This window comes from Pavona decussata, unplaced genomic scaffold (assembly GCF_977016875.1).
Source record: "Pavona decussata unplaced genomic scaffold, jaPavDecu1.1 SCAFFOLD_155, whole genome shotgun sequence".
NCBI classification, from domain to species: Eukaryota; Metazoa; Cnidaria; class Anthozoa; order Scleractinia; family Agariciidae; genus Pavona; species Pavona decussata.
The window spans coordinates 2460226-2472500 of NW_028145567.1; the positions used below are offsets into that span (position 1 = coordinate 2460226).

Here is a 12275-nt window from a genome sequence, read left to right on the forward strand (position 1 = left end):
CTTAAAAAATGTTAGGCTAATGGTTTTCAGGTTTTCGTATTTTTGTTCCAAAATACGCTCGAACAGAGTACGAGTTATTCCTGTCAAGAAATGAGTTGATTTCTCTCCTCTCGTTGGTCTAGAATTGTTTTGTAGTAAAGTGAAGGTCTTATTTCATCAGTTTAAACAAAAGAGGTCAAAACCCCCATGATACTTCCCCTTAAAGGACGGTGGCTTCCAATAGCAATTAATTTTTGCGACGGTTATGACTATGTGGAGAAAGCAAGTCTTAGTAGGGGCTATTGGAATCCCAAATGAAAATGGGGGGAAGCTTAATTATCTCGGAAAAATACCCGGTTACACTTACTTTTCTTTTCGGATTCCAATAACCCTTGTCAAGATCTTCTTTTTACGCGCGTGACTCATGAATTGCGCCAAAATATCGCTGTTTTAGCAGGCACCACCAATAAGAAACCTGACTTTCCCATGCCATTTCGAGCTGCGCAGTAGCAAAAAGTAGGCACCGTGCTTAAAAGTATCTTTTTTCTCCTTTCTCACACTAACTTCACGATGCCTTTTCAAACGCGCCCTTAATGTGAGAGACAGGCAAAACACATAAACCAAATTGTGTTAATGATGTTTGAGACTCTGAATTCAGCTAGTGTGAAAGTTTGTTATCCCTTTATTAACTCCAGGTGATTTCCGCGTGATAAAAGTTGTAGTGAAAATGTTCTCAAACTTTCTGTGATCGTTCACTACTATGTAGTATTTCGAGAAATGTAATAGAAAAGATAGGTCACCGTGTCCGCGAAAGAGCTGCGATCCACTCAATTAACCCCATAATCGCTTGCAATATTCTCTTTTAAAAAAGACTGAAGTTTATTTGATCAGTTATTTCCATGTTGGGTAGTACCAGACGTTACAAGAGATAAAACAAGCTGGAACAGAAATCAAAAAAGCGTTATACATAGAACATATGAAGCGTAATCGGCAATGAAAGATAAATGCAAAATATGAAGCAGTATCGATCAAGAACATTTATTGCGTGCTAAATAAATCGTACTGTGTATCAATAGTCGCGCGCGTAACACCGGAAGTGGAAATGCAGCGTAAAATCGCGCAAACCGGAAATAAAAGCTGCAGGAGACATTTGTTTTTATCTCGAAATTTTGCCCTGTGACCTATCTTGATTTTTTGCATGCATGCATTATATAGTATGCCACTTCAATTAGAAAGGTTTGGGAGAAAGTTATCCAGTAGAGTTTTCTGTAGTTGGAAAAATGCATTTTTTGAAATAACGCAAGATCTAATGGATAACGTTTTGTCATATTGTCAGAGGAGTTAATGAATGTAGGGTGTTTCGCGTAGAGTGTAGAACTGATTCTGCCCCGTCCACACTGTTCCAAACATCTTTGAATGGAAATCCGTATTTGAGGAGGGTGCCTACTTTTGTTACTGCGCATACGTTCTGTGCATCTGGGGATACTCGGGTTTCCTATGGGTGGTGGCTACTAATACAGGGATATTTTTGCGCGATTTAAAACTATGCGGAGAAAGTAGAACTCAGCAAGTGCTCTTGGTATCCAGAAAGAAATTTGGGGTAACCATACATTTTTCCGAGATAATAAAGCTTCAATTAAAAAAAAGCCATATATTGCTTTGTATTTTACGGCTTTTTAAAACAATTGTGGCTTTATTATCTCTAAAAAACACGTGGTTACCCCCAAGTTTCTTTTTGGATTCCAATAGCCCTTGCAAAGATCTGCTTTTCCTGCATAATCACAAAAATACTTCACAAAACTGCACAAAAATACTTCGGTATTTGTAGGCATCGTCCTTAAAATGAAGTTCTAAAAATTTCCTTTCTTTCAACAACTATTGTTTTAAGCCTACATTAGTGTTCCTTTATTGGGTCTTATTATTTTCACTTTAAGACGGAAAAGTTAACAAATAAAACACTTGGCATTTCCATTGTCATTTTGTTTTATTTTCCTTAAAGCACCCGAAGTTTTGCATTTGTATTTCACTACCTAACGAACATTACTTTAACAACAAGCTTGCCTGCTATATTTCTGTTTTATACCAATCAACAAATTTTTAATTAATGTAAATTGGTTACAAATTATTATTATTATTAATTATTACTAAACTCTGTCACTTGTGTAGTTTCTGTAAACTGCACATTTGTTATTTCTTTGTTGTAACCGCCCAAGTCGACATTTATTTCTATAAATCAAAATAAAATAAACGAATTGGCCACTTCAATTTGTTATCTATTCCCCGAATTTAGTTTCATACCATTTCATTGTAAACTGGCCATCTCTAATTAGCGCTGCGTTGTTAAAAAGCTAGCAATATTAAACCCTGAAAAAAAAAAATCCATGACGCATACGGTGTATCAAAAAAGTACCATCCTCCCTCTCCAGTTGAACAACCACGAAGTTACAAAAAGCTTAACACTGTTTTAATGGCCGGTTTAATCTTAATCAATCTGTTCAACAATGGTCTTTCAAGAAGTGCGCTGCCATGGCCACCACTGGAGATCCAGTTGGAGCTTGCGGGAAGTCACCACTTGATCCAGCAATGTCAAAATGCGAGTAGCAAACAGGACGGTCAGAGTCAATACCATGCTAAGATAAGGAAAATAAACTGGACATCAATATTGGTGGTATAATTGATCCCACAATTTCAAAATTAATGAAGTAGCAAACAGAGCGGTCTGAGCCTATAGATCTCATTCCAAAATGGCTACCATTTTAATATTCTTTTGATTGCATTCAAATAAGCCCGTCTTACCCCGTCCTTAAGTTCAAAAATCAAAAGAATATTTTACCTTGAACGAGGGAAGGGCTAATTTGAATGCAAACAAAAGAATAGTAAAATGAGAACCATTTTGGAATAAGGCTTATAAATGGTCCATCTTTGGTCCCTCCTCTCTCTGTCACGTGCCGCGCCGTGAATTGCGTGACAGACAGCAGCGGGGCCAGGCCCACTCTAAGTCAACACAGTGCTATGAGTAAGAAAATAAGTAACGCTCTAAGTTCTACCTTGATAGTCACTACTAGTCTTGTATGGAAATTTATATTGAGTGAAGTTTGACTGTGCGAAATAAGGAAGGCAGTGATAGTCATTATTATTGGAAATATTAATTTTAACGAAGTTTGACTGTGTGAAAATAAGGAAGACAGAGCCAGGGTGGAGAACTTTAGGCTGCAAAATCCCTTTACATTGAAAATGTCTCACTGTGTTCGTGCTTCACAGCTTTCCATTCTACCACAAATGACTGAAAACCACAGGCGATTCAGTGCAATTACATGTAAACAGTCTACTAACACGCTAAAGCCAGTTACACGCTAGGCAATATTATACACTTGACCATAACTTGTTTATCAATGTTTAGGAATTTCTTTGATATCATTTTAGTAGTATCAGTGATAAAGAGAGGAAGCAAATTATGATCCATTAAACTACTATTAAAGTACTGGAAACCATTTAAAGGGGATATAAAAAAGGGATATATCTAAGTATATACTTTAAAATAATGCAATTATAGTGAGTACCAGAGCATTGCGGACAGTTACCAAGAACGTTCTTTCACTATTAAGGTTTTCATGTCTTTTTTTTTTGGGGGGGGGGGGGGGGAGGGGGACTATTAGTAACTCACTGAAATAAATTTAATCAGTACTATGAATTTTTATACCAGCTCTTTGAAAAGTAATAATAATAATAATAATAATAATAATAATTTATTTCCATAACGCTTATTCCTAAAAAGTCCACAAATGCTTCGCATCAAAATTGCCTTAAAATTAAAAATTAAAATATAACTAAAATAAATAAAATCTTAACATCAATTCCCAGTGTATAAAACCTTTTTTTCCAATTAATCTCAACAATAAGCCTTTCTAAAAAGGAGAGTCTTCAGGCCCTTCTGTACTCAATTTTTACCTTTTTAAAAACATTTTGATGGTAATAACTGCCCTAACTGGCATTAAACCGTCTGTACATAATAAATTATTTACTAACAGTAAGACATTTTTGTTTACATAATAACCTTGTCTAATCCTGACGCTCTGATAAGGAAGGCAGCAGGAAACTGGTGTCCTCTTGGGGTGCGACTGGATGGTACATTGTTACACTGCAGTACATCTGCATACTCTGACTTAGCTTTTGCAAACTCATAGTCCTAAGAAGAGTAGCAACCGGGAATAAACACTTTAAAGGGAACCTCCACTCTCACAACAAATTGACGGGTAAGCGTTGGAAATAGTGCCTAAATTCTAAATTTTCATCGAAAACGTTGAAATGACATTCAAGTGTGTTAAAAATTAGATATGATTATCGACAACTTTCGCTTTTTAATTTCCTGGGGGCAGCCATTTTGAGTTTTATGATGTGTAATGGTTGACGCTATTGTTATTCAGCAGAAGTTCTTTTGTGTGAAACAATTAAGCAACCTTATTACGTCATGAAATCCAAGATGGTGGCGTGCGGGAAATTTAAAAGCGAAAATAGCCTATAATCAAATCATGTTTTTTCCAACACTGAAATATTATTTGCATGTTTTCCAATGAAATTTCACAGAAAATTGCATTTTCAATAATGTAACGTTAACATGTTTCGAGAGTGGAGGTTTCCTTTAAGCCCTAACAGTGATCAGTATCAAATTTCTCCTTGTACTATCAATGCTTATAATAAAGTAAGAAAGTAACTAGATAAATTATTTTATGAGGGAGACATGTGGCAGTAGTGAAACTGATAAACTAATGGCCCTCAAAATAATCAGTTTGAAAAACTCATTAATAGTTTGACCATAAGCCCATTGACCTATTGAATGGTCAATAATACATCATGTGCAGTGACTTTCATATCAATAAACCTCCCCTTATTAGCATGCGGTGTTGTCAATAATAAAAACCCTATATACAGCCACAAATATAATTTTAAACTAATTTACAATCAGTGAATGATAAAAATATCTACAAACACTACATATAAGCTTATATACGATCCTTGAAATAAAAACTAATTAATAATGAATGATTGCATAAGAAATCGATTTATCCTTAAATTGAAAATTAAGGATATGATCACCCACTGTGAATTTTCTTGATATTTGACAAGGTAGGAGAATTTTTTCTTTGATATTAGGGGTTAAAGAGCTTGAGGTAAGTTCCTAGTCAACTAAGTTGAGTTCTCCAAACAAACTTACCTCTCTGCGAATTGTCGATACCTCAAAAGGATCACCCATGTCATGCCCAGCTAACATGTAAACAAATACAAACAACTTTAATAAACAAACCACGTCACTACAGGCTGGAATAATTATCACATGTATAAACAAATTCTTACATATTTATTTGAAATGAAAATGAAAGACTCAAATCACTTTTGAATGACAAAGAGTTATTATAACATGCAACTTGTTATTAACTAATTCAAAAAGGTAACATACTGTACATGCACCAACCTTCTTGTATCTTCTGAGCAAACTTAGTATGAGCTGCGGGTCCATTGTCTAACACAATCTATAAGTAAATAAAAATATATTTGAGTTAATGACATACCGTATCAACCAATCCGTTTGGCACAAAATTAGCTAAGTTTGACTTTTCATATCATTTTTGTATGTCACATTATTGTAGTTGTAAACAGCGGTCAGTGCAAACTCACTTCTTGTTCTGTTTTAGAATAATGTGCTGAAATTTAGGGCAGCTTAGAATAAGTTATGTCCACATAAGGCTTCTGCCACAGTGCAAATTAATTACAGTTACAATCTACGTCACGCGTGACCAGTGTTTTTGAAATTTGAATGGCGGAGTTTTGAAATTTACATGACAGTTTTGAACATTGCCATCCAGATTTCAGTTGAGAGTTCCTGTAGAAACATTAGCCTATGTTATTGACGGTATAAAGCTATAATTAAAAATTTAAGAGCGGCGGTCAGAAAATATCAAGCATTTGGTGGCAGAACTCGAGAAATCAATTTCGCTCATTTTCTGGCTACAAAAAGCCTTTAAGTAGAGAACAAATTTGCCGCCTTCAGTTTTCTCTAGGAGCGCTTAACGTTCTAGAAAACTGAGATAAACAAATTTGACCCGCGAGGATCCCGAAAGTACCCGCACGGCAGTGTGAAATTAATATTCTGAACTGACTCTTCATCTGGAAGGAAAGAAGATCCATGGTATTTTTATACTCGGTATTGACAGCGGAAGCACCGCACGTTTATAGCAAAGTTTGAACTAGACTTAACCATTATTAATAAAAGCAAACAGAGCTTAGGAAAATGTCCCTTTTCTAAACAGGAAAAATCCCGCAAAAACGGATAAATTTTAAAGATAGTTTTCGCTATGTGGTATAACGCCGATTTTTCTTAAACTTTGCCTTTTAAGTAATGTAACGTTGTTCTTGATAATGTATTAAAATCAGCCTGGGTTTTGAATTAAGCACTTTACACGACCGTTTTGAAGTCACCATAATTCGTTTAAAATTCCGACAACGGCTAAATAAACAACCGTTGTTGCGTTACCGTGACAATAAACAGACTAATTTTACATATACCAAAAAAGCATAATGAAAACAAATTTCTTTTAATCTTTAATTACAATAAGGTAAAGTCCGGTCTGGGAACCGATTTTTCTCGTTTGCGTTGTGAGATTTTTGCTTATAAAACCATATCTAGTAAGGAGCAGTAAGCGTCTCGATGTCCATTTCTTGTGTCAGATTGCCAATGAAACCGCATCAAAGGGAAATCTGTGGGGTTGAAGTTCTCCCCTATGACTATGGTAAAATGCTCGCTGAAATAAAAATTGGAGACCGGTCAAACTTTCCTATTCTGTTTTTAATTCGCTAAATAGTTAGGGTTGCGTTTTACAAATTCCGAAATCACCAATAATCAGTGAATATTAATAATATCACGCATTGGTGTTTACCAAAGTAAATTGAATTAGTAAATTAAAGTAAATGTAAGATAAATTCAATTAAGGAAACTGGAAAATTTGTCACTTTAAATTTGGTCTGATATTCTTGTGCTGTCATGGAAGCATGGAGGTGGTCTTTTAGCTCCTTGGTCGGAGGTCCTTGCTCTTACGACCCCAGAGACAGGAGCAGATCAACTGAAGTAAACTAGTGCAAAAGGAACATCGCCGGTCACAAGGCTTCCTTGTCAATAGCCGATGTAGAAACCGAAATTGAACTTATTCTGACAAGAATGTTTATCTCCTTCACCATGAATGTTCATCTCCTTCACCTTTCGGAATTGACGATTTGTCTTCGACACCGTTCATTTCTGGGCATTGGCTGGCGTCGAGGTCAGTTCAAATAAGTGTCAAACTTCTCCGCCGGTATCAAGCCATGACAGCCAGGCGCAAAAAGCCGCAAAACTAGAACGAGGACTTGAAAAAAATTCGTGTTATTTGCTATGGAAGAAACTAGGACTGTTTATTCCAGTTGGTTCAGGTATGCGTTTACATAATTTCCATTACCTTTTATGTATAATAAACTGTAAAAACGTATGATGTAACACTTTACTTTTTTGCACATTCGGTCTTTTCCAGCACAAAATATTAGTATTCAGATGTATTTTCAGTTCATCAGATGCGGAGAAAGCCGTTAATTAGACTAAACGTGAAGTTTTCAGTGTTATTTATTTATTATTTTTATTTTCTGTGCTTGGAACCCTAAAACCCTTGGAGTCCTAGTGCTACTGACTGTGGTGGACAACTTTTTGTTCACTACCTCGTAAAAAGGTCCTTCTCTTGAGGAAAGTAAGACATCATAGTTACAGCTTTTCAGGCTTGTGTAACGCCCATGCTAAAGACTTATTATCCCTATTAAAGGAAAGTATTGAAAACTTTTCAATTGAAGGAAAAGAAGCCTGGTCCCAGCTCTTAAAAGTGTGAAGTTTGTGTCTTCGCCACGCCCTAATGCTAGGATTTTTAGGTCTGCATGCACCTTCCTTTAATCTTTAGAACAAGGGAAGCAGCTTATGACGGTCTAAGTGAAATGAAGAGGCTGAAATTAAAAAGAAATAAGGTTATGTATTTAATTAAGCCACCCCCACCCCCCTTTCCCCTCTATCTTAGGAAGAAGTAAAATTTCGCTCTACACTTAAATCAGTGAGTGTATCTTTTTAAGTCTGTTCCTCCGGTGTATCTTTCGCATTGACGGTTTTTGTTGCTGGTCGCTACGAAAAAGAAAATTCAATAAAGAACTACGGGTACTAGTCATTTGCGCAAAAGTTGTCACAAAGAGTTCGTTATTCCAGATAAGCAGCTGGTGTATAAAGCCATACTGTTAAACGCGTCCGTAACAAGGGGAGGGGCAGGGGGGGACTCGAGCCCCGACCCCCCCCCCCCCAGAATTTTAAGAAGCGTAAAAAACAATGTGTCAAAAAATAAATGATTAAAAAACAGTAATAATGTACAACAATCAATCTTGAATTCTGACGCTGCAAGTGCCTTTTCACAACCCTTAATAAATTGTTTATTACCTGACAGTTTCCTCCGCTAACATTTGGCTTTTATACAACAGCAGCAAAGGCAGTCCTTCCTTGTGAATCGGAAATAAGAACCAAAATCCTCATGACCGATTTGTGTCTTTTAGTAGGGAGTTAAAGATAACATGACGGTGATGGTAGCGAATTCGAAAACACAAAGAGAATTCGCGTTCTTTTAAACTTCATCGCAATAATTCCAGCTCCCACCTTTTTTTTTTAATTTTAGACAAATCTTCCTGCGGACATATTCTTACTGCCTGATTCCAAGTTCACTGGAAAAAGAGAAAGGGAAATTTGTCGTCGTCTTTTTACGTCATTCTTTAAACGTGAACAAGTTTGGCAATTTCACGTGGTAGTCTGTACAGTGACGGCAAAGGGTCGAAAAGAAGTTTAATGTACCAAAAAGTGTGATGCAAGTGCAAAGTTATTGTTTTGCTTACTATATCTGCCCCTTTTTTGATGTTTCCAATTTGCTTTCCCCATCCCAGTTGTTTTAGCCTGACTACGGGCCTGTTAAAGCAATTCTTCCCGCCCCCCACCCCTTCCCTACTGCCTACTGCCATATCTCAGTGACCATCTAACTAATTTGCATATTTGCTGTCACGCAACATTGTTAGACATGTCTGAATCTTTTCGATTTCTTCTCTTCCCGTCGATAATGGTTAAAAGGAAGCGAGGGGAAAACAGAAATCTTTCTGATAAAGCAAGATAGGAGCATTATTGAAGGCCCTGAAGCTGTAATTAGCAGTTTGCCCGTAGCGTCGGTTTGTTTTCACTGGCAGTCATTTGGTCGCCAAACGATGTCGTGGTCGAAATTAGCCAACTTTAACGACCTTTTGTGAAAATCTCAATGGAGAACCCAGCCTGATGTTTAGGTATGAAGTACATCAAGGCAATTGTTACTGAAAGCCAAAGTGTGAGAATATTTCGAGTTATACCACATACTGAAATGTGTGCTTGACCTTTGACACTACATTACAGAGTAAACCAGCTGTAAAAATATGCCGCTGGTTTTAAATTGTTTAAATTTGCCAGATATCATAACAAACACAAATTCATCGGTTATCATATCAGAAAGAGATTGTCTTTCGATATAAGAAATCCCGATTTTCGTACGCTTCTTCTAAAACAAACGGGGAGACGATGAAAAGTGGCGATTTTCCGGTTTTAAATTCAATCATTTTTCAGTTCACAAGGCTTCGATCGATCTTCCTGATTTTCTCAAAACGCAAATGTTTCTGGCCAATTTAAGCCACACCATGATTCTTACTTTAGTAAAACCTTATTATGGACAAAAGATGAAAGAAATGGACTGTGCTAAGTTTCGCCAGAAAATTCAGATTTTGCTCGATTTTTCCTGACCGCCGCTCTTAAAAGCTTTAAGTTTTCAAAAATTACAATTTTATTGTTTCCCAAGTATTTTGAATTTTTTTGTTCAGTTAATGCATCTTTTTTGGAAAGATTTCTCAAGATTCCATTCAAATGCAGGACATTACAAAAAAGAATTCGAATGTTCATTTTACTTTCATTCTTGGAAAACTGGTCACACGTGACCTAGACTGACTGTAAATAATGATGACTACCAATTATTTTATCAGTTAAGCCAATTTTACCAGTAATTATAGTGTCTAACATGAAAATGTTTCAGGACATGACTTACCGAATATCCAGGACCCACAGCAATGATAGCATGGCCAGTAAGGGTTGCTATAGTTACAATGTGGCTGGGTACCTTCTCATCAAGGGCCTGAAATTCCACAAAAAGCCCCATTTTGATGAAATATTTTCCGTTCTAACTTGCAATGAGACAGACATAAACTAGCCTAGCCATTGTTAGTTAATAGGAAACTTTTAGCAACAATGATGAAGACGACAGTGAAAACATGGCTATTAAAACGAATTTGCATTTTTATTTTATAAATCCCACTTGAAAATTATGTACTAGGTGATATTTTCTGGAGTTGAATTCTTGGAGACTGCACCCAAGTTTAGAAAGATCCAGAAAGAAAAAATTGTTGTGCTGTGTTCACTCCATAAAACGTCCCATCAGGAAATTTCACGTCCTAGTCGTGCAATGAAGGCTAAGAAATGTACCAAAAAGTGTAATGCATGTGCAGAGTCATATTTTGGTCATTAAGCCTATTGCTTTTTTGACGTTCTTGTATGATGCTGTCGCTGTTGTCGTTGCTAAAGCTCCCTAATGCCTCAACTCCCAATAGACCAGCATCCAATTTCTCCTTACATTATCAATAGTCCACCAAACACCAGACCACGAGAATAAAGGAAATGATCAAGGACAAAATGTCTTAGTGTTTAAAAATTAGTCCAACTAGCAATGTGAGAAATATTTTGGGAAATGGTGTGGAGAATATGCATGTTACATAGTAATGGGGCTTCAACGAGTTCATCACCTTCAATTTCATGTAATGTAGTGAGTCAGCCATGGCCATACGCCCTTCAGCATCAGTGTTGCCAACTCGCACTCTTGTCCCAGCAGCTGAAGTGATGATCTCGTCAGCAACATAACCCTCTGTGAGAACAAAACAATGGTACTGTCAGTAAAATAAAAATTTATTGTTGTGTTTGATGTAGGAAGGAATGCAGTCCTAATACGGATTGGAGTTGAGATTGTATGGGACAACGTTAATTGCTGGAATGAATGGATGGATCATGGGACGTGTATCTGCCATCCCCAGCAGATTTTTTTGTGGGGCTGGATGACATCACAAACGAGAGAGAGCTGTGGATCAAGATCATCGAATGCATTCCCTAATCTTTGATTATTAGTTTAATAATTATTTTCAACATTATTGCATGCAATTGAACACTAGCTGTAGTTACCTGCGCCAACACTGTTGCGTACCATGGCCATTGTACCAAGAACTTTGATCCCTTTTGGCTTCAGTTTTGCCAGAGTCTAGACAGTTAACAATAAACATGTTTGAACACTGTTTGTCTAAGTATCACTTACTATAGCAAGTGGAGAGGTGGAAATTTGAATTATTACAAAAGGTATTATTAGTCAGTTATTGCTAGCTTAACATTGAGTCTGTGGTGTGCATAGTTTTGAACACTGGTAATCCATTTAGACAAATACTAGATCACTCATTTACTACAAGGAAATAACATCACAGACCACTGGAAGTGAAAACTTCATGTTTGTGAAGGAAATTTTAACATTATTTAATATGCAAAGCTAATTGACCTGTCATATATTGCCATATTGTTCACAGCTTTTCAATCAATCAATCAAATTCAATCAATCAATCAATCAATCAATCAATCAATCAATCAATCAATCAATCAATCAATCAATCAATCAATCAGTCAGTCAGTCAGTCAGTCAGTCAGTCAGTCAATCAAGTGCAGCTTATCTGCCTGAATTCATGGTACATGTACATTCGTGCTTTATAATTTTTTACCAGTCGTGTGACATTATGTAAGGCCAAAATTTATTTATTTAAAAAACCTAATTTAGAAATTGAGAATAATGTTAATAATAATAATAATATTAATAATAATAATAATAATAATAATAATAATAATAATAATAATTAATAATAATAATAATTAATAATAATAATAATTTCTATAGCGCAAATTCAACTTAAGTTTTCAAATGCGCTTTACAAAATAGTATAGAGAACCATCATAATTTAAGAAAAATTAAGAAAATACCTGAAAGAATCCTCCCACAGCTGCTGCACCACATTTGTCCCTTTCAATTGAACAAAAATAGAATGAACAAAAGATTCTCCAGTCAAACCAGAAGAACTATTAGTAGGAAGAAGAGTCGCTG

At 36.1% G+C, this 12275-nt stretch overlaps 1 protein-coding gene across 1 annotated transcript in view; it reads right to left on the reverse strand.

Moving 5' to 3' along the window:
• Nucleotides 1-1944: 1944 nt before the first annotated feature.
• LOC146465846 (putative aminopeptidase W07G4.4) overlaps nucleotides 1945-12275 on the reverse strand; it is a 20575-nt gene continuing 10244 nt past the window's right edge. Inside the window, exons 12-19 of the mRNA XM_085127987.1 lie at nucleotides 12155-12194; nucleotides 11318-11393; nucleotides 10888-11006; nucleotides 10137-10223; nucleotides 5450-5507; nucleotides 5192-5241; nucleotides 4034-4165; nucleotides 1945-2609 (exon numbers count right to left, since the gene is read on the reverse strand). Of these exons, the coding sequence (XP_084984113.1) occupies nucleotides 2475-2609; nucleotides 4034-4165; nucleotides 5192-5241; nucleotides 5450-5507; nucleotides 10137-10223; nucleotides 10888-11006; nucleotides 11318-11393; nucleotides 12155-12194 (697 nt within the window). The 3' untranslated portion in view covers nucleotides 1945-2474. The remainder of the gene's footprint in view (nucleotides 2610-4033; nucleotides 4166-5191; nucleotides 5242-5449; nucleotides 5508-10136; nucleotides 10224-10887; nucleotides 11007-11317; nucleotides 11394-12154; nucleotides 12195-12275) is intronic.